Source organism: Dermacentor variabilis, chromosome 8, assembly GCF_050947875.1.
Source record: "Dermacentor variabilis isolate Ectoservices chromosome 8, ASM5094787v1, whole genome shotgun sequence".
NCBI classification, from domain to species: Eukaryota; Metazoa; Arthropoda; class Arachnida; order Ixodida; family Ixodidae; genus Dermacentor; species Dermacentor variabilis.
Genome location: NC_134575.1, coordinates 64,571,345 through 64,592,282, shown reverse-complemented (window position 1 = coordinate 64,592,282; position 20,938 = coordinate 64,571,345). Strand labels below are relative to the sequence as shown.

General features: G+C 44.4%; 1 protein-coding gene across 1 annotated transcript; it reads left to right on the top strand.

Moving 5' to 3' along the window:
- Positions 1–746: 746 nt before the first annotated feature.
- On the top strand, positions 747–20,450 carry LOC142591420 (uncharacterized). The gene is made up of 8 exons (XM_075703747.1): positions 747–830; positions 1,706–2,160; positions 8,506–8,844; positions 11,321–11,474; positions 12,908–12,997; positions 13,890–14,134; positions 14,731–14,809; positions 20,194–20,450. Exons 2-8 carry the CDS (start codon positions 1,789–1,791, stop codon positions 20,448–20,450), a joined length of 1,536 nt encoding a protein of 511 aa, XP_075559862.1. The 5' UTR covers positions 747–830; positions 1,706–1,788.
- The last annotated feature ends 488 nt before the right edge of the window (positions 20,451–20,938 follow it).

Genomic DNA, 20,938 nt, shown 5'->3' with positions numbered 1-20,938 from the left:
ACTGCGTTGAACTGCCGTGGCTGCTGCTAGTAATTTGTTGCTGCAGGGAGACATCTCGAAAGAAAAAATAACATATCTAGATCATAGACATAGCATCCTTCGCAGCTGTGGGGTCAAAAATCTTCCCTTGCTCAGAGATTTCCATCGCAAATAATGCCCCGACAACAGGAATCACTAGTGATCTGTGGGCTTTTCTCATGGCTACTTCGGAGCAAAAGTGCCGTGTAGCGAGATGCTTGTCCTCACTAGAGCAGCGAATCAAAGTGCCTGTCTTGCAAGCGTCCTCCATGACGCTCGGCACAAATACGCATCAATTGCTGTTGTGGAACGCGGGCATATGTTTGCAGAAAATAAAATGAGCATAGCTCATTGTCGAGCCCCAACCACTGCTTCTTGTGCGAAACAATGGCTTTCGAAAGAACCGCAAAAGAATAGCAGAAATCGATAATAATAGATATTGTACGGGGCTCTCGCTGTCACAACAATTTTTGAGCAGAATGGTGGTAAGAAGAGAACGCAAGAGGTAAATGAATATATATATATATATATATATATATATATATATATATATATATATATATATATATATATATATATATATATATCCAATGTGCTAGACTTAAATCGCAGAAGTGAGAAGAGTGAAAAGTCAACGAGATTTCATGTTCGTTGGCGCTTGAGCGCTACAATATTGAAGTCAGACGGGTCTGCTTGAACAGAAAATGCAAGGGCAGGTGCTTGGCGGCGTTGGCAGAAAGTTATTATTCAACATGTGAGGAAGCTCAGAGATGAAATGCAGAGAAAAACAATACCCCTGAAGGTTCAATACGGTAAAAATTCTATTCTGCTTGAAATTTTTCAGGGAGAGCTGCAAAATTATTTCTGATTAGAGGTTGCAGCGAATCACCAGAGCTCCAGTGCCGGAATGATGAAAGAGGTCTTGTCTTGAGAATCGCATTGCTTGGTCTTTAACTTTTTTTTTGCTCGATCAGATTTTGTTTAGAAGTATATGGCTTTGGCCCACTCTATAAGTAGGAAGATAGTGTAGTGACAAATAAATAGAAAGAAATTACGTTGTTTTCTAGATCATGAGCGTCATCAATCTTGCTTAGAGGTCTAAAAGCAAACTACACTAAATATACCTAAATTTAGTAAAATAAATAAATTGTCCTGATGGCCGCATCTGACACACATTGAAACTGTTATACATTGCTGTTAAAAACATTCATAATATTTATGACAGTCGACATCCTCAGGAACAATGTACACACCCGTAGATTTCAATCTTATGGCCGGTTTGTGCCCATTAAGCTTCTCAATTGGTTTTGAGTCTCCCACAGCGTCGCTGAAGGAAGATCATAACCTGGAAACTAGAGGTTCACTCGCATATTCTTAGCGCAATTTGTGGCACCTGAATAGCTCGACATCTAGCTCCTTGAAGACGTTCGGCGAGAATGCAGTCTATAGCGTGCAAGAGATAATGCCTTCTTACCTGACGCCGTACTCTTTCAAAACACTCTTTTTGCGAATTTAAAGCGATATAGCTTGAAGGAGCACGTTACGCAGTGAGCACGGCGCCAGCTGCGTTGAGCGTGAACGAGGTCTCTACCAATCACAGAGCGGCGCTCGGTTCCTTGAGCCTTGAACACCACCAGATGGCACTCGTCTTCACGCGTCCCTAGTGTTCCTACGTATGCTCTTGCAGGTACCCGAGTTGCGCATAAACTTTCCGGTGCTGCTCGCACCGCCATTCGCTTAGCGCCATCACGTGGTACAAGATGACCTGAAATGTTCCACTGCGCCCCTGCGAAGCCAACTTTACGGGCGCGACGCCGATCGTCGTTTCCGTCAGTACCATCGACATTACAACCAGCAGACCGTCGAGCGTGCGTTTCAACCATTGGCTCCAGAATCCAAATACGGTGTTCGACGATATTAAGTCAGGACTTTGGTGAAGTGATAGGAAGCAGATCACACTGCCACTTGGATTCCAGTATGACGGGGTGCAGCGCACCAAAGTGCACAGGCCGCACGGAAACGTGGCTAAGATTTTTGCGTGGTGCACTGTGGACAGACAGACGTGCATGTGCCGGCGAATGGTATGTCTACTGCGTATGGGCCGAAACCAGCCGGCTCCGAAAGGGGACCAGGATATGCGAGGTGAGTTCGCTTTGTTTACACGTAAATCATCACTTATCTCGAGTAACACCACCGTTACCGCGGAGTGTGCACGCCTTGCATGAGAGGTGGTTCACTTATACGAATTTTGGCGTATACGTTCCGCACGAAAAAGCCGAGGGACGAAACATGAACGACACGTCTGCGTCGCGCTGCACATATACGCCAAGAATGTTAACCCACCAAATCGTCCAATACGCACTGTTGCTTGTACGATTATTCCTACAATGCGAGCCTTGAAAAGTTTGTTCAAAAGAGAGTAAATACTGACACGAGGGGCCGCATAACGTAAAGCTATTCCAATATATTTTATTACAATCTCCTGACATCAAATTGGCGCAACCGCCGACGCAAACATCGGGCAGTCACCCGCAGGGCTGCCTGAACAAACCAATCGAACGCACTCCTCGTTCATAGGAGGTCAGTTTTGTTTGCTTGAAAAACGAATCACATTGCCTACACTGAGCGGCTTGTCTTATCTAACTGGCTCACAAGAGGGAAGGAGCACGCTCAAGTGGAGGGGGATCCGATGGGGCCGAACCAGTGCACTGAAAATCGATAACCGGATGAAGAGGGTGGTGCCAGGTGGCGCCATATAGTCTGCGATTGGTCCGCTTTCTCTTGCTTAGCCTGCTCTTCCACAATCGCGGCGGCAGGCAACGGAATCTTAAGAATGACGCTAAAACGGATCCTCAGCGAAATAGAGTTGGCAGAAGGAGGTCTTAAACGCGCCGAAAGTTCTCCAAAACGTTACACCGCCACGAAAATGTTTATTACACGCAAATAAACCTATGACCACGTGACCACTGGCTACTCTACGGCAGGTGCGAGTAGTCAGTGCCTCAGCGATCAGCGGCAGCCATCTTTTATTCCTTTCGGAACGGGGCAGCCTGCGGGGATTCAGAGGAAAATTCAGATTTGTTCGGCATATTGCATCTTTAACGCGTCACGTCATTTTGACGCCGTGAGTTTTTGCGGTTTTGTGACGTCGTGTGACAGGCAGGTGAAGTGGGCGCAGCCTGTAAACTTTTCACCAATAGCCGAGGGCTAATGGCGAAAAGGTGTCGAATGAGAAATAACTATTTTTCTTTTATTCGGTCAAATCGTGCATAATCAGTGTGTACACGTGTTATCAGATGAGGAGCTAGCACGGTTTCCGTGACGTCGCGTGACAGACAGGTGAAGTGGGGGTGGTCCAGAAATGTTTTTGACCAATCGCGGAGAGCTGTTTGCAGAATTGGAACAGAAAACCTTGGAATAGTTTTACGTTATAGCGCCTGTAAACTCGTTTATCTTTTGTGGTTGGCGAAACTAGCGTTTTAGTAGGCGAACTTGTGCCCTCGAAAACAGGCTAGACTCAAAGAACGATAGCGGCGAACACTGTCGGCGATCGTCAAAAATTTGATCTGCCGGTCAAGCGCCTCGGCTTTTATACACGAGCTATCGAACGTTCCAGTGAAATCGCTAGTGCTCGCGTGTCGTCAAGAGAGTTCTAAACCATTCGCGTTACGCATACATGCAATCAGATTACACAAGGTGACAACAGACCGCGGATAGAACCATCAATAACATCCCATCAACTTCAAACTCATGCAGCCGCGTCCCATGCTGAGCGGTAACATTTGTTGGACGGCGAAAAGCGCTCATCAGAAAAAGATCAACCTATCACTGATGATGGGTAGCGTGCAGTGATTGTACACCTTTATTTTCTATGATAGTGATAAGCGCACAGCCTGGATCTTGCAATGCCTGCCTTGTGCATTCAACCAGTTTTTATTCTTCTGTAAGACTGCTTCTCATAATTAGTGTCCCCTGTGAGTAATTAACCTAGACAATCTTACTCCTTTACAGAACCTGAAGGCTTACTGGCGATCCCGAACTCTAGTTCCTTTACCAGGCTATTGAATATTATCTTTGTTTTCTGCATATTAATCTTCAACTCCACTCTTCCACTTTCTCTGTTAGGCTCCTCAATCATTTGTAGTAATTCGTCCCCAGAGTTGCAGAACAGGACAATATCACGCGGAAACCGAAGCTTGCTGAGATATGCGCCGTTGATTCTCACTCGTAAGCATTCCCAGTTTAATAGCTTGAATACTTCTTTCAAACACACAATGATTGTGAGAGATTGTGCCTCCTTGTCTAACCCCTTTCTTGACAGGTAACTTTCTGCTTTTCTTGTGGAGAACCAAGGTAGCTGTGGAATTTTTGTTCATTTCCCAAGCTGTTGGGGTACGCCTACTTTACTCCTTGACTACGTAATATCTCTATCACTGCTGGTATCTCTACTGAATCAAATGCTTTTTTATAATCTGTAAAAGCCATAAAGAGAGGTTGATTGCACTCTGCAGATTTCTCGATTACCTGATTGATTACATGGATGGGATCCACTGTCCGACGCTAAAGCCCGCCTGTTCTTTTGGTTGGCTGATGTCAAGTGTAGCCTTTATTGTCTTGGAAATTATTTTGGTGAATACTTTAAATAATATTAAAAGCAAGCTATTGGGCCTATAATTTTTTGATCTTTAGTGTCTCCCTTCTTGCTGATTAGTATGATGTTGGCATTCTCCCAGTTCTCTGGTACACTTGAAGTCGTGAAGCATTTCAGACATAGCTGAGTTACAAACATAGTTAAATAGTGAATCAATATGCATTGCAGAAGTTTAATTGTCAATTGGCAATTTATTTTGCCATTCATATGTCAGTGTAGAATATCTGACTGATGTTTCTGTTGTGGTGTGTGTTACAATAAGAAGTTCTAGACGGGATGGATGAATGACATCAAGTTTTTTGATCACGTATGAAATATGGGAGAACGTCCACAGCGAAGATCATGAGGCAAGCTCTAGCTTTATCATATGACTGACTGTCAGGGTGTCCAAGACGCTAAATACATAGTTGGCGGTGCCTTGTGTAATCCAACTCGCTAATGTTGTATACTAAAATCGTGAATAATTACCGTATTTGCACGTAAGTAACATGACAAGTAGTTTAACTCGAGGAGAACTCACGGACTGCCAGAAAAAGAAATACGAACTATAGAACTTACTATACCAACAGGAATTATGACTATGAAAAGGGAAACTGCGCAAAAAGAAAGAAACCGATGCCCTCAAGGCTTTCATCATCGTTACTTTGAAGGGGGAGAGAGTGAGAGACGTATTTATCCCTGTAGGCGAGGACGACGTCGTTGTTCATAACATGCAAGGTTGTTGCACAAACATCATCAAAGGGGAGGCATCGATTGCGATATGAAATTAGTAGAGAGCTATATGAAGTAGGAATAATAGTTTGATCAGCCGTATAAACTAGTAAACATTCGCATACTAATTAAATTTTCAAGCATTGTGTCAGCACGCACAGACAGACATGAAGCCATCACACTCGATCGCCGCGGACACTCGCTGTCAAAACGTTGGTGTGAGGAATCACGGCTTCAGCTCGCGAAGCGACCTTCATGCGGTCTATCGGTTGAACAGAAACTGAGCGGCGACAGTGGTGTGAGGCGACGACACACATAGGGGGCCAGATCGTTTTCAAGGCCCCCGCGTCCGCGTGCTGCGGAGAAATACGCGGTTGCTGGTGGAATACCACACCGCTTCCCTCCCTCTGCTCCCCATGGAAGCTAGGGCACGAAGGAAGACGACGCGCTTCCTTGCCGCTTTCCTTCCTTGCGCGCGCGAGATTCAGTCGCGATCGTCGACTTCCTTTGAACGATTTCACTCGCATATACAGCATACGACGGGCGGCGACCGTCTTATCACCCTTGGACTTTACACGGAACATCATGACGACGCGATGCCGATGACGAAATTGCGCCTGGAGCGTCCATATAATTGCTATCGTAATAAAATGCCCGTGACATAACTAAAGCCGGCAAAGACATGCGCAGATTGAGCGGTGATGCAGTGTGTGGCTTGGAAGACCATTCATTTGACGTACCGCACAACAGCGCCTCTTCTAGCGTTCACATAATTTACTGGGTAAATAGTGATGAATGTTCATTATGAGCTTAGATCACATAAGCTTAGTTTGTATGAAGGTACCGGTCTTAATTTAACCAAGGGAGCAAGTGTCGACTGGAGAAGCCTTCCGCCGATAGCTGTTCTCAAAGCCTATGGCAATACAACTTGACGAAGCAATATTTTTTTTTATCGACAAGTGCAGCACGCTAGTGCGGGCTGATATGCTTTATAGAGGGTTCGTTTTTTATTTTACAACACGGAACTGTACACACAGCGATAACCGCTCGCATACCACGGCCGCCAATGCTGGAGCCGCGTACTTTTGCCGCTAACAGTATGGCCGCCGGAGGTTCATTCTATCCCGTAGGCGGCGGCTGGGGCTGCCATTCTAAGACATATATATTTTCTAATTCGTATTAAACATGAATCGAGCCCCGCGGCGCTCCACGCATGTGGAGACGGTAGTTTCGGCGGAGTGTTTTATGTCGTGGGCGAAGCGGTGCGGACTGCTCAAGTGTTTCGAGTGGCGTTCACCGCCGGATTGAGTTATGGAGACGCATGGTCCCTTGGCTGGGAGGGGAAAGTGCGCGGTTGGGTGGACAGTGCGGGCAGAGACTTGGGGGACAACGCACTGATCTCCTTAGTGCCTGATCGCAGCGACGGAATGCCCCGAGGTCTTTGCTCAGCAGCATTCATCAATCATGTGCACTCGCTTTCCTTATTGAATATGTATACTCGCAGTGTAACCTCGAGTGTCTGCAATATAAATCAGTCGGAGTTATTCTCAAGCACGATCGTGAGTATTTAGCTATTGGCTAAACATTAGCTATTGTTGAGCTCTCCTTCCACAACTTCATAGTCCTGTCAGTTTATTTCCTTTCCCTTTATCCTCTGGTAACTTCCTCACTAGTTGAGGAGGGAAGGTGTTTTAATGTCCGGAGTCGGCGCCCCTCGATGACTCGAGTGCACGGTGGCAGCGCGAAGGAAGAGCCGTTATCGAGCAAAGAGGCGCATTATTCAGATGGCTAGGCGTCTGTCCGAGTCCAGGCACGAAACTCCGCTCTCCCTCACACAGCCAAACATGACATTTTAAACCCTCAGTTGCATAAAGGCGTCGCAAATCAGCCATGGAATCATACATGCGACTTCACATCATTGCAACCAATAGCACAACCATCTTCGTGCCGCACACGGCTTGGTGGAAACAGTGGCACACTTTACAACAAACCAGGCGATAGGATTGCTCAAAGACACGTGTCCTCTCCTTCTCCCCTACGTTAGGATCCGAGTGTCAGCCATTCATGTCCTGCCCTTTTCTCTTGCAAGCGGCCGCCATACTAGCTGCGAGAATGTTTCCATGAAACCATGGCTTATGGACTGCATGTCTGCCGGACCGTGGGCTGCCCCGCCAGTACTGAGAGAACTCTGTTTCCCGTGCAGCTGTCGGCCGGTTCGTTTGAAATCCAAACACCCTAATTGGGACCCGATGGCGATCGCACGCAAATGCACCCATCGGTCGTAGCCGGCTAAGTGGTTGTAAAGCTATCGCCGTTTTCACAGGCATTCTCAGAATGCGGACGCGGATGCCAAACGTTGACACTCAAAGCGGCTAAGCAGTGTCGCGTCGCCCAGTTTCCGTGACCGCGACGGTCGACGGGATATGTGGCAAGCGCATGGGCATTAGTGGTGGCGGTGTCCTCAAGCACCCCCACCTTTTAGCTCCACGCCCGTCTCCCCGAACGCTACCCTTCACGACCAAAAATAACGTACAGCGCGAAAGACAAGGACTGCGAAGACGACATACACAGCGCTGTATGTGTGGTCTTCGCAGTCCTTGTCTTTCGCGCTGTACGTTATTTTTGATCATGAATTACCAACTAGCTCAAGCAACCACCCTAGTTCGCTACCCTTCAGCTCGGACCGTCCACCCTTTCGTTCACATCTGGTGCCTCTTCTACGGGGCAACCCCTAATCCGATTTCTTTCCACGCGTGGGTGTTTCCCACTACAGTCTTCGCGGAACCGGCCTGCGTCCTTCCTTTCCGGTTATTGGCCGATACACCAGCGTGTGAAATCGTGCTGCGCTTTTCTGTAGTCGCCTAAACTGGGCCACACAACAACAGCAAGACCAACTCCCTAACCTCAAACTGAGTCCGTCTACGCACCAACTCAGTTCGCACTGAGTGCCGAGTACTTTCGCCAGCTAATGTATTTGATATACAACCCTTAGAAATTGCAACTCAAGTTACTCTAGCAGATCGCCTTGCAATTCTTTCTCTGCTTACGTGATGCGATCTCTGTTTTACTTAAACAATGTTTTCACTTCGTCGAGATGACGCATTCTTTTTTTTTTACATTTCCAGAATACATTAGCCGAACTAATGACGCCGGCTTCTATTTTTGCAACCGCATCTGGCCAAGTAGCGACAAATGAGTATCACAGTGCGAAGGAGAAGAACGGCTTAAGCTATATATCTGAGGCGTGTCTACGATATGCTTGGAACCCCGAGGAAGGGGTAGAAGACATCCTCGCATTTCTTTCGCATATTAAATTGGACCTCCGCAACATCACAGAGGACACAACTGAGGATCCGCTGGAGCGCATGATTGAGCTCTCTTTCGAGCATGGTCTGGACGTCCTGGTCTCCTTCTCGCTGGACTACAACGTCACCGGCGACATCTATCACGCCTTTGTTGTCCAGGTTGGTTGCGCATTTGCGCATGGTAGTAAAACGCTGGGTTAACTTGATTTTAGCCGTCAAACTTAAGCATGTTTCATTGCGTTGTTTACGTGCTTCCATTTTTTGTATGTTCTACTTTAATGGAACGTTTGCGACATTTTTGAAACACGTAGCAGAACGACTGTGAATATACGATGCATCATCTTTTCGCTTTTGATTCCAGCGACACATACTTGAAAAAATATTGCTTGTGATTATTTCAATAAAAGCTTTATCTTCGTTTGATTCCACTAATCAATTTTCAGGGATATCATGGTAGTTTATAGAGAAAATGCTGAGGAATTATACAAGCATTTGAAGAGATAATATTAATTTTCTTTCTGGATACGGTACGCAATAACGCTGAAGGTCAAGGCTGCAGCATTTGTCTGCAACATGATTGGAGAATATTGGGACGCTGTCTGTAATACTCGCACACCTGTTGACGTGTAATTACCTCAAGAAGAATTGCTTCTATAACTCACGATATAACGGTGCTTAAACATCTATATTTTGAAGGTAGTGATATATTACTGAAGTTGCTTATTCTCGGTCAAAAACCATAAACGGGGTAAAGGAAGGTGACAGAGACGAGACAAGCACCTGACCCGCCTTTCACGCCTTTCTTAGGCCCCGCCTACTGCGCTTCAACAAAGTCAAATATGCATCCCCAACTAGCCCAAAAATCTACTCTTCAAAAATACTTCCCAGTCGAGCACACAGCGCATGCAACCATGGTGCTACAGACCACGCAGACACACCGGCATGCGGGCGTAGGGACAACACAGAGGCATTGATCATAAATAAAACGCAGTTCTGCCCTAATGTCGAGGCGTCAGTTGCGATAGCGAAATGTTAGCTGCACGAAGTAATAGTTTTACGAAGTATAATAGTACGAAGGATAATAGCTTTATTGGCCGCGAAAATTCGCAAAAGTTTGCTTACTAAAAAATTTAAGAATCACGGTGTCACGTTCGCACAGGAAAATACAAACACATCTCAGTCGATCACCGCAGACCCTCGCTGTCAAAGCACTGGCGTGACGAATAGCGGCAGCAGCAGCAGCGAGCTTCGTGCTGTCCCTTGTCTTACCGCGTACTAAGCTGCGAAAATGTAGCTCACATGAGGGGCCTAGACTTTGTGCTCATCGCCAACTGCTCTCAGGATTGCACCCACGTGACCGCGCTCAGCCGCGCCATACGCAGCCGCCGATGGTATAAAACAACGCTGCGCCTCCTTCCCGGTGCCTTGACCGCGACCGAGTACGGCGCGCTTTCTCCCCGCTTTACTCCTTTGCGCGCCCGAGATCGTGCCACGAGCTTGAGCTCCCCCTCGCACCCATAGTATGCGGCGCGCGGCCACGATTTTAGCACATCCGTACTTTATGCAGAACGAGTGTGTCCCTATGGTTGCTATCGCAATGAAACAAACACTTCATTGCGCCTTCCCAACAAGATGCCCTTGTTTCCAGAGCCCTGGATAAGCAGGTATCAAGAATTGAAAAGATCTAGATTAGAAAGAAGCCGAGGTAATTAATCTGTGCTTAAAGCACTAGCCTCCAGCGTCCGGCATCCGGTGTCCCTTGACGTGGCCCTCTTAAGGGACGCCAGTTCCCACAGCTTCCACTACGGTCCGTATCCCGCAATTGGCTCTCCGGAACCTTATATTGGCGTAGGCACTCCCTTGCAATACTTACTCTCCCCGAGAAGGGGTCGTTGTCACTCGCGGGGATAAACATAATGTCGAGCGAGAGTATATCGGGCTGCCTCAAGGCGCAAGAAGCACAGGAATTCCGGCATTTGCCACGCCCAACGTAGAAACGCTCAGTTGACCTACCTAATCGCAAAACATGTTTATGTCCATGCATGCTTGACTGTTGCACTTCGCACGGATTCAGAGGGAATATTGAATTTTCATTGAATAGGATGTACCGAATTGTATACAATCGGACTCATGTCTGCGTTAATTGAGATTTTTGGGAGCTTTTTGCCGCAATTGGCATCAGTCTTATGAATTCACCGAATACTCATACCTCCGGAACTGTCATTTTTTCACCTGTACTAACCTGTTGCCCAGTTACCCAGTACCCAGTTTCCAGTTCTATATAGTAGAGCAGACCGATTATGTAATAACCTATATATCATTTAGGCATTGATTCCAATAACATTTTATTTATAACCAAAAAATAAAAAAGTGTCACTATGCTAATTCAGCTTTAAATAAAGTCAGCCCTCATTGTTGCTTTTTTTTTTCAAATGCACTCTGCAATGCCATAAATAATGTGAACAAGCACTTATAGTCTCTCTTTGTGTCCTTCGGCATTATAGGGCTATAGGCTACGGGGAGGGCGTGTACGTAGCATGGACTCAGCGATCACGAACAACTGTAGTCAATAAATTATGCTTATAGCTACTTTATGTTAGATTTACAGCCACTGAGTTGTTATTATTCGCTGCAGATCAATGCCAGCAGCGAACTCGAAGAGTTCTTCTCGTCCTTGGGATGCTTGAATGAGGAGGCAGTAGATGACTTCTACCAGCTTCTGCTCAGACGCTACGCACTCGTTGAAGACTCTGAGATTCTTCAGCACTTACAAGAAGCCGACGCTGATAGTGAGTTACTCGCAGCTTTGGATGCAGGGTCTCAAAAGGTGCCCAAAACATGGATGAGTGAGGTTCTGCAAATACATCGAGACTGCCGATTTCATTGCTAAAGCTATTTCCAGAATTGTTAAAACACTACAGCGGAAAGCAACTATCCTAAATAAATATGGGATTGATGGACGCTGACCCTTACAAGCACACTCACGAAAATTAGAACGATACTTTCTCTGCTGCCTCCGGTATATGCATATATCTCCTGCCAAGCGTAAGATTTCGCCCATGACTAGTTATGTTTGCTGGCTGAAAATATCTTGCGCCTACGTCCAGTGGCCTGCCGGAGTTTCGAATCGCGTTACAGTAAACGCTGTAAGTTTCTAAATAAAGGGCCTCTTTGATGCTACGCTTTAACTAGACACTCTCACTAAAATGGCCCTTCGTAACATTTTCTTTTATAATAAGCCTTCGCCATCACAATCGGCAACTAATGGTTTATGGAAACAACCGACGTTACGCATTGCGCTACCTACTGGATACTTAAAGGAAGATCACAGTCCATCTATACGCATTGCTCTGTTGCAGGATACACATATTTTATGTCACTTGAGAGGAAGCTTTAACTCGGGTGCTCCTATCTAAATACATGTAAAAGGAGAATTCGATTTTCTCGGCAACCACTGCACCAAATTTGACGACGTTTATTGCATTTAAAAGGAAAACTTAAAATCTAGTGAGTGTTGGTTTCGAATGTTTTAGTTAGGTCGTTAAGCTTTTATAAAAAATTGTCAAAAATTTTTTGAAAAACGAGACTATCAAGTTTACAACTGTGTAGCTCAACAACGAAAAATGATAATACGATTCTTTGAACTGCAACTAATAGTGCATCTAAAGCGGACAAAATTGATGTGTTACACATGAATATAAAAAAAATTAGTGATATCGAAATACAGCTTTTGCAGAACCCTTGTAAACAACGTAACCGATTCATGTAAGATATAAATTGACATGGAATTTGTCCACCTTAAATTATCTAATGGATGCCTTTTAAAAAACCACTATATTAGTTTTTGATGTAGAGCTATGAATTTGTAATCTTCGTGCTTCTATTTTTTGAAACTGTCGAATATTTGAAAATATTTTTAACAAAACGCCAGCCCTAAATCGAAATTCCGCTTCCAACAGTCACTAGAATTTAACTTCCTCTCTTAGATGCTACAAATTTGATTAAAATCGGTTCAGTGGTTATTTCAGAAAAACGCTTTTGCGGTTTGCATGTATTTGAATAGGCCGCATCGGAGTTGGGCCCGAGCTAAAGCTTCCTCTTAAACTGAGAGCTAGTGCAACTTGTGCAACATAGTCTGCTTCCATTTTGAGCCCACGGTTATTGATAATGATGATGTGCACTTTTCATAACTGATTCTGGATCGGGTGCATTTATTTTTCAGTTTCCGACATCCTGAATGCAACCACTGAATCCGGCACCCAAGCCAAGAAAAGCATAGCAGACCTTGCTAGAGCCACAGGCGTTACAACAGGTTTGCGACTTCCATGTTAAGATACTGTGTTAACGCCAAACGAAATCACAGCGCAAAAAAATGTGTCTATTTTTTACCCACAGGAATAAAAGCATCTAAACAGTGAGCGTTAAAACACATTTCTGCCATCAATATACAGTAAACGTATTCATACAATGCATCATGGGCTGGCCATGATCAATTACGCGAGCGTTGTGATCATATGAACTAAATCCTTCTCCTAGGCGCTGTGCTGCCCGCCTTACCGATGACGTTACAATAAGATGCCTCCGTTGTCCGTGGTGGACTCGTCATATTTCTGAAGCCGGGGCTATGTTAGTGTGGGATCTGGAATAGCTAGGTAACAAGACACCATTAGATAGGATGGGTCTATTTATATATTAGAGAGCTGCCGGATACTCCCAGTGTTTAGTTCTTTTCTATCGCTTAATATTTAGGGACTACAATGTAGTCGTGTTCAAAACTAATTCCATCCTGTTTGCGGTGATTGCCTTCGGTTGAAGCATCTATAAGTTACACTGGACTTCGTTTTTGCGTACAAAAGATACCTCTAAGAAACTCCTTGTGTGGATCACTTCCGTTTCTTTTTTTCGTTGTATGTTATTTAACAGCAGTTTCATCAGTGTCATCGGCAATGTAATACTTCATGCCCTATTTGTCTTCATACAAAGAATTTGGGGTGCCTTAGGTTTCGTCAGGCTTAGAAAGAAGACCACTCGGCAACTCCAAGTGGTGATAGCTTTTTTTTTTGCGGAATGCATCAGGTCTGCGCAGTGGCTGACTGAATTAACCTGCTCGTGACAAGATATTTTCCTATCCTTAGCAAGCACGAGTTCTTCAAAAACAAAATTAGCGCCTGCAGATTTGTATCGTGACGTCTCACCTTCCGCAGACCGCTGGAATGTGCTCCTGGCTAGTTGCTGTCCTAACCAATCTACGTGCAACGAATACGTGGTGACGAACGAGCGGGCGCTAGCCCTGGTGGCCTACGTGGCTCGAGCCGGACAAGCACTCAGGATGCGACGCCTGCTGGCGTGGCACGTGCTACGTCACTTGGTCGGACCGAAGGCCGATATCTTGGCGGCACTCAACCACACGGGTTTGGGAAGCGATCTCCAGGAAGATTACGACATCGCGGTGAGCTTATATTTAATACTCGTGTTCGTTCGTGCATTTCACCTGTCATGCTTACCGTCGACAACTGAAATGAAAAGAAAAGAAGCAGTGTGCAATAGTTGCAATACTATGTGAAGTATCAACAAAGAAAGTTTTTCTGCACTGCAGTTGAAAGCGAACGATGATGAGAAACGTAGAGCACATTAAGAACCAGTGTACCATTCTAGCAGCAACAATGCGTGAATAGAGATGCCAGATCAGTGATGAAGCTCGGGCACGCGTCATGAGAAGTTAGAATAAATTTATATGCATACGAAAGGCAAATTTCTAGAGAGGAGGTTGCAGTTCTAAATATAAGATACAGTTTAGGCAATATGTTTTATGACATTCGCTACCGTGGAATAACTTAAAAAGAAAAAAAAATACGGGAAAAATGGTTGCTTCCATAAATAATAAATGAAGAAATAATTGACCACTGAAAATAGAGTGTAGGAATAATCTGGGCAAATACGTAGGTTGATGCGCCACTTCCCTTATTACTTTGCATATCTAAGTATTGTTTCTTTAGCAAATGCTTTCTTTAAAACCTTAATGTGCTTTTTTCATCGTCTTTACAGACAAATCCTGAAAGCAAATGTTATTGGCTTTTGGAGAAACTGGACGGCATCCGCTACACTGCCATAGACCTTTTTGAAGGTAATTGTATTGCCTGTAAACTGCGAGTGCCATGTTGCCGAGTTAGCATAAGCGGATGTGTCGCCTGCACCAAAGTGTTAGGCAGGCTCATATTTTTTCGCGCAGTGAATTACGTAATGAGTCAGGCCAGTTTCAGATTCTGTCAGACCTTGCGAAAATGCTCAATAGACAACGCTCTACTTATGAAGAAATAAAAGGCCTTTCGGGGAGAGTCAAAGTACTGGAGCAAAGTATTGATGCGAGTTCAACTGGCCACGCTATGAAAGTCCCGTCTGCCGAAATAGAGACCTTGAAGGCTGCTTTTTATGACGCCGAAAAGAGACTTTGAAGGGACAATATTTGGTTGTATGGTTTCTCTGATAACATATCAGAGACGTGGAAGCAGTCGGAAGACGCTATTGTGTCATCTTGCGCTACCGAACTCCGTAATTAAATCGACCCAGTTAACATCGATTATGCTCACAGGCTTGGCTCTTTCCGAGAAGACAGAGGTCGTCCCATTGTTGTGCGGTTTGTCAGGTATAGACAAGGATGCAGTTCTTGGTTTGTGTTACAAGCTTAAAGACACTGAATTTTATGTTCGCGAAGACCTTTCACGCCCACTTCGTCTTGTCCACAAAAAGCTTCTCGAGTTTGGTAATGCCCAGAACTTATGTTTTAAACTCGCACACAATAAACTGGTCATTGGTGGTAGAAGCTACGCCTACAATGCTAGCTCAGATACTATGGTTTTACAAAAAAAAGTAGCACGTAATCGATCTCGGCCTTGTCAACCTGCACGTGATGCCCATAATATATTGTACCTCCCGTTTTTCTCGCGTCATGATTCACCAGTGTCATGCTAGAATTGTCGAAGTTTAAATATTAAAAATGACGAACTAGCTGCTTTACTATCCTCTTCGAACGAGAAGAAAGGGGGTTAACAAAGGGTCCCGATTATATTAGTCGTATCATAAGAAGCCAACAAACATTGACACCAAGGACAACATAGGTGAAATTACTTGTGCTTAATAAATGAAATAAAGAAACGAAGAATTAATGGAAAATAAAGTGGATGAAAAAACAACTTGCCGCAGGTGGGAACCGAATACACAACCTTCGCATTTCGCGTGCGATGCTCTACCGATTTAGCTACCGCGGCGCTGTTTTCCCATCAACTTTCTTGGGTATTTACGTGTCCTAGTAGAACCCTGGGAGTGTTAGCCAGCGCCACCACACACAGACCTTGGCGGCAGACGTGGGACGTCCTTTTTGCCGCAGGCGTCACGAGAACGTCATCTTTTTGGGTGAAGGCAACTGGTCAATAAACCCACATATGCTACCTGAAGGCATCAATGTAGCCGGATTCGTGACCCTCGTTATCTAATAAACGAGAAAAAAGGGGGTTAACAGAGGGTCACGATTTTATTAGTCATATCATAAGAAGCCAACAAACATTGACACCAAGGACAACATAGGGGAAACTACTTGTGCTTAATAAATGAAATAAGGAAACGAAGAATTTATGGAAAATAAAGTGGATGAAAAAACAACTTGCCGCAGGTGGGAACCAAACCGACAACCTTCGCATTTCGCGGTTTATTGACCAGTTGCCTTCACCCAAAAAGATCACGTTCTCGTTCAGCCTGCGGCAAAAAGGACGTCCCACGTCCGCCGCCAAGGTCTGTGTGTGGTGGCACTGGCTAACACCCCAAGGTTCTACTAGGACACATAAATACCCAAGAAAGTGGATGGGAAAACAGCGCCGCGGTAGCTCAATTGGTAGAGCATCGCACGCGAAATGCGAAGGTTGTCGGTTCGGTTCCCACCTGCGGCAAGTTGTTTTTTCATCCACTTTATTTTCAATTAATTCTTCGTTTCTTTATTTCATTTATTAAGCACAAGTAATTTCCCCTATGTTGTCCTTGGTGTCAATGTTTGTTGGCTTCTTATGATATCCTCTTCGAACAAAGATAACGTTATGGGCTGTTAATCTTGCTTAGATGAATTCATTTCCAGCGCTGAAGTGTCTCCTTCTGAATATGTACCTTACCGAAAAGATAGAAACACACGGGGAGGAGGCGTGTCCTTGCTCGTAAGACAACATGTAGCAAGCTATGCGGTCGCTATCGCTGATATCAAATGTGGGTCAGTGTGGCGTAAAGTGGTACTTGAGAATCATAACCACCTCATGATCGGTGCGTTTTATCGCCCGCCTAATGGTGACTTCCATTTTCTTAATGCTCCGTCGAAGTTTCATTATTTCCTGATCGGAGGAGACCTTAACATGCCTGGTGTTCGGTGTCGTAATGAATTGCCAGTGCTATCCTCCCACCCGTGTTTGTCTAATGCTTTCAATGAATTTATGTCAACACATGGCCTTCTTCAATTTGTGGCAAAGCCGGCGACACGACAGAATGGGCCAAGCTCATCTCTTGGCCTTTTGTTCTCAAACGCCCCTTCGTGCCTCCAGTCTCTCTCGGTTGAACCTGGAATAAGCGAGCGTGACGCTGTGGAAGCCCGCATTGCGAGTCCAAAACCGATCATCCCTGTGCCGCCGCCTCGCAAAGTCTACAACATTGAAAGAGAAGGTTATGATAATATTATCCTTGCCCTTCAATGTTAACTTGACAGCTTTGTTCAATACAGCACTACCGGAATTTTTAGTGAGTTGTGGTCGGACTTCACACATAAGGTTCTGGACCTAATTGACACTTACATATATCATCTAAATTCTTTCGACAAAACGCAAGATGTACAAGCTGTGGTTCATGAAAGAAATAAACAAACTTATGAACAAAAAATCGTACGTTTAGAATCTATAGAAGCCTGACTAGCTCGCCTGCTTTCTTCAGACTTGAGCAGTTGAGTGCGGAAATAAACTCTAAAATCAAATTAGAAAAGAAGAGTTCTTTCTCTTACTTGAACCACGAATCACAAGTAGTTCAAAAAAATTTGTGGAATTAGCTTAAGGCAAATAATAAAGATAAGGTCGGTATCCCACCGTTAACAGGTGAAGGTAGGATCCTTATCAGCGATGAAGACGAGGCAACCTGCTTTAACGAATATTTCGCCTCTGTTTTTTCGGACTCATCTCCAAGGCCTACCCCAGTTACCGGGGGTGTCATTTCTGAGGTCATGCCTGACATTACAATCAATAGGTCTGCTATTCCTAATCTCCGGAAGCTAAAACATAATTCTGTTCCTGGCCCTGACGGAAAACCAAACTTTGTCTTTAAATATTGTGGAGACATCATATCTGATTATTTATCCGTGCTGCTCGCAAAATCCCTGGGCCCTTCTGAACTCCCGCAGGAGTGCAAAATAGGAACTGTAGTGCCTATTTTTAAGAAAGGATGGAGAGACCGCGTCTCGAACTACAGACAAATTTCTTTACCTAGCGTTTCTTGTAAGACACGTGATTTACACTAACATTTGTTCCCATCTTGATGATAATAATTTCTTTGTCGACTATCAGCATGAGTTTAGATTAGGGAGATCTCGTGTTGCACAGCTAACTGCGTTCTCCGAAGGCATATTTAGCTTATTCAATAATGGTTTACAAACTGACAGCATTCTTGGTTTTCTGAAGGCATTTGAGAAAGTTTGTCACACTCTTCTCTTTCATAAACTGTCCGCTCTCGGTTTACCTCGAAATATTCTTCTATGGCAGCAAAATTATGTAACTGACCGTTCACAGGAAGTAATCATAAATTGAGCTTCATCTATTGCCGCTCCTGTGTCATCCGGAGTACCACAGGGCTCTGTTTTAGGGCCTCTTCTTGTTCCAATTTATAATTATGATATTAGTTCTGGAATAACATCCAATATCAAGCTATGCGCTGACGACTGCGATTCATACCGGGAAATGAAAAACGATTCAGTCTGTTTAGCTTTACAGTTAGATCTCCATAATATATCCCGTTGGCGACAAAACTGGCTTATACCTCTAAATGTTTGCAAGTGCTTCTATATCCGTTTCACCAAAAAACGTAACCGAATGCAATCAAGTTATCACATTAATGGTCAACCCCTCGCCACAGTTAACGGAAGCTACATGACCGGAAGTTACCTTTTATTCAGATTTGTCATAGAATCGTCAAGTTGAATGTATAACTCAGAAGGCAGGTCGTGTTCTTCACGTTATTAAAAGAAACTCAAAGTATACCCGGCAAAACGTTATGGAAACATTGTATGTAACCAATGACCGGCCTACCCTCGAATATGCCTGCGTTGTGTGGGACCCACATACACAGCATCTCATTATTAGTTTAAACGCTATCCAGAACCGCGCCGCTTGCTTTGTAACTAGTGGTTACCAATTTTTCACTGGAATCTCCTATATTAAACGTCGAATTAACTGAATGGACCTTTCCTTGCGCCGTGAATGATTTCGCCTCGTATTTTTGCGGGACGCACTGCATAATGAAACGCCGTTAGTTTTAAGTAGATATTTACAGGCACCGAGTTACGTATCTGAGCGACGAGATCACAGCTTAAAGAATAAAGAAATTTTTGCTCGCACGTCTTTTTATAAGAACTCGCTTTTTCCGCGTACTATCAGTGATTGGAACCGGCTGCGTTCTGACATTGTTGAAACTGCTGCTGATCGTGCAAGGTTTTCCGATATGCTTCGTCAGTATGTAAAGCTTGTTCACTTTTTTTGTGTGTGTCCAATGATTGGTTACCCGTGTTTGTTGCTTGTGTTTATTTATTACTTTGGTGCAATGAATTGCTTGTCTATCTTTCCACACCCTTTACTGTAATGCTCATAAGCACGCTGTATGTTGTGGCTGTATTTATGCAATCTACAAGTTTGGTGCTGCCAAATGTTCCTTTATTTTGCCTCGTCGCCCCTACTGTAATGCCCATCAGGGTGATAAGTAGGTACTTGAATAAAAACATAAAACAAATAAGACACAAAATTTGTACCGGTCAGAAGTAATTTATAAGGGGAAATGAGACGGTCCGCCCAAACGTAGCTAAGTGCTAGAAAGGAAACCCATACGGGTTCCTCGAAATAAAAGCTTTTCTTTCGAGGAAACCATATAGGTTTCCTTTGTTGTACCTAGCTACGTTCGGGTGGAAGTCTCATTTCTCAATATTAATTACTTCTCTCCAGCTTGCAGGCTTCGGCAAAACTATTCGATCAAATAAGAGCTATCTTTAAAAAAATCTGATGTTCATTCATCAGTGTGTTAACTTATGGAACTTGAACATTTTCTAACCTCGTCTACAAGGCAGTGTGCTTCAAAAAGCACGACATTTTTTTCGCTATAATCAACTTAAGCACAAACTCTACTTGTACGCTCTACAGAGGTGTTCTGCAAAAACAAGCGCCCATTTCCCGCACTATGATATTGCGACGCTTACTGCTTATCTTGTCTTATCTTATCCTGGTACAGGTATGGACGCTGTATCTACTCACACTATCGCGAGTGTGGCGAGCTTGATGGTCCAGTTCCAGAACGCCGCAGCCTCAGTATTCAACAGCCCCCAGAAAAACGAAAATGGCGGAGCCACCAAAAATGTTACGCAGCGGCGTGAAGTGGTCATTCCCGGGGGAAACACGAGACAGCTTCTCGACGCAGAACCTGCTCACCCCTTCACTGCCTTCACAGCGATCGAAAAGGTTTTTGCTTTCTTTTCAGTTCGCTGTTGACGTCTCTACTCGTAAACTGGGATGTGTTGTGGTATTTAGCGGGAGAAGCTGCACATTGCCAAATTTATTCCAGTAGACCTTCTGCGTCTATTTACCATGACAGTGCTGCAAGTCACTTTATGATAAAATTCATGCGAAGAACCAGTTGTGGAGAGCGAAAACTCCACAACCCGTCAGTTATTGCACCCAACTAATCGCAGCGGCATTATTGCATGCACCGGCTGTTGCCACATTTCGGTCAGAATTAGGATGTAGTGACGTCTCATGCTTATCTTTACTTTTGCGGGGTGGCAGAAAATGTTCATGCTGTACTAAATATAAATGATGTACTCGTTTTTCAGCGTTATCAGAAAAGAATTATCGGAAAGGTAAAAAAACAAATGAATTTATTAGTAATATGTATAATCATACACGCTACGTATGAAAATAATTTATCTGATTTTGCATGGGAAAACCACAATATGAGCGTAAAGCCTGCCAAGGAGAAT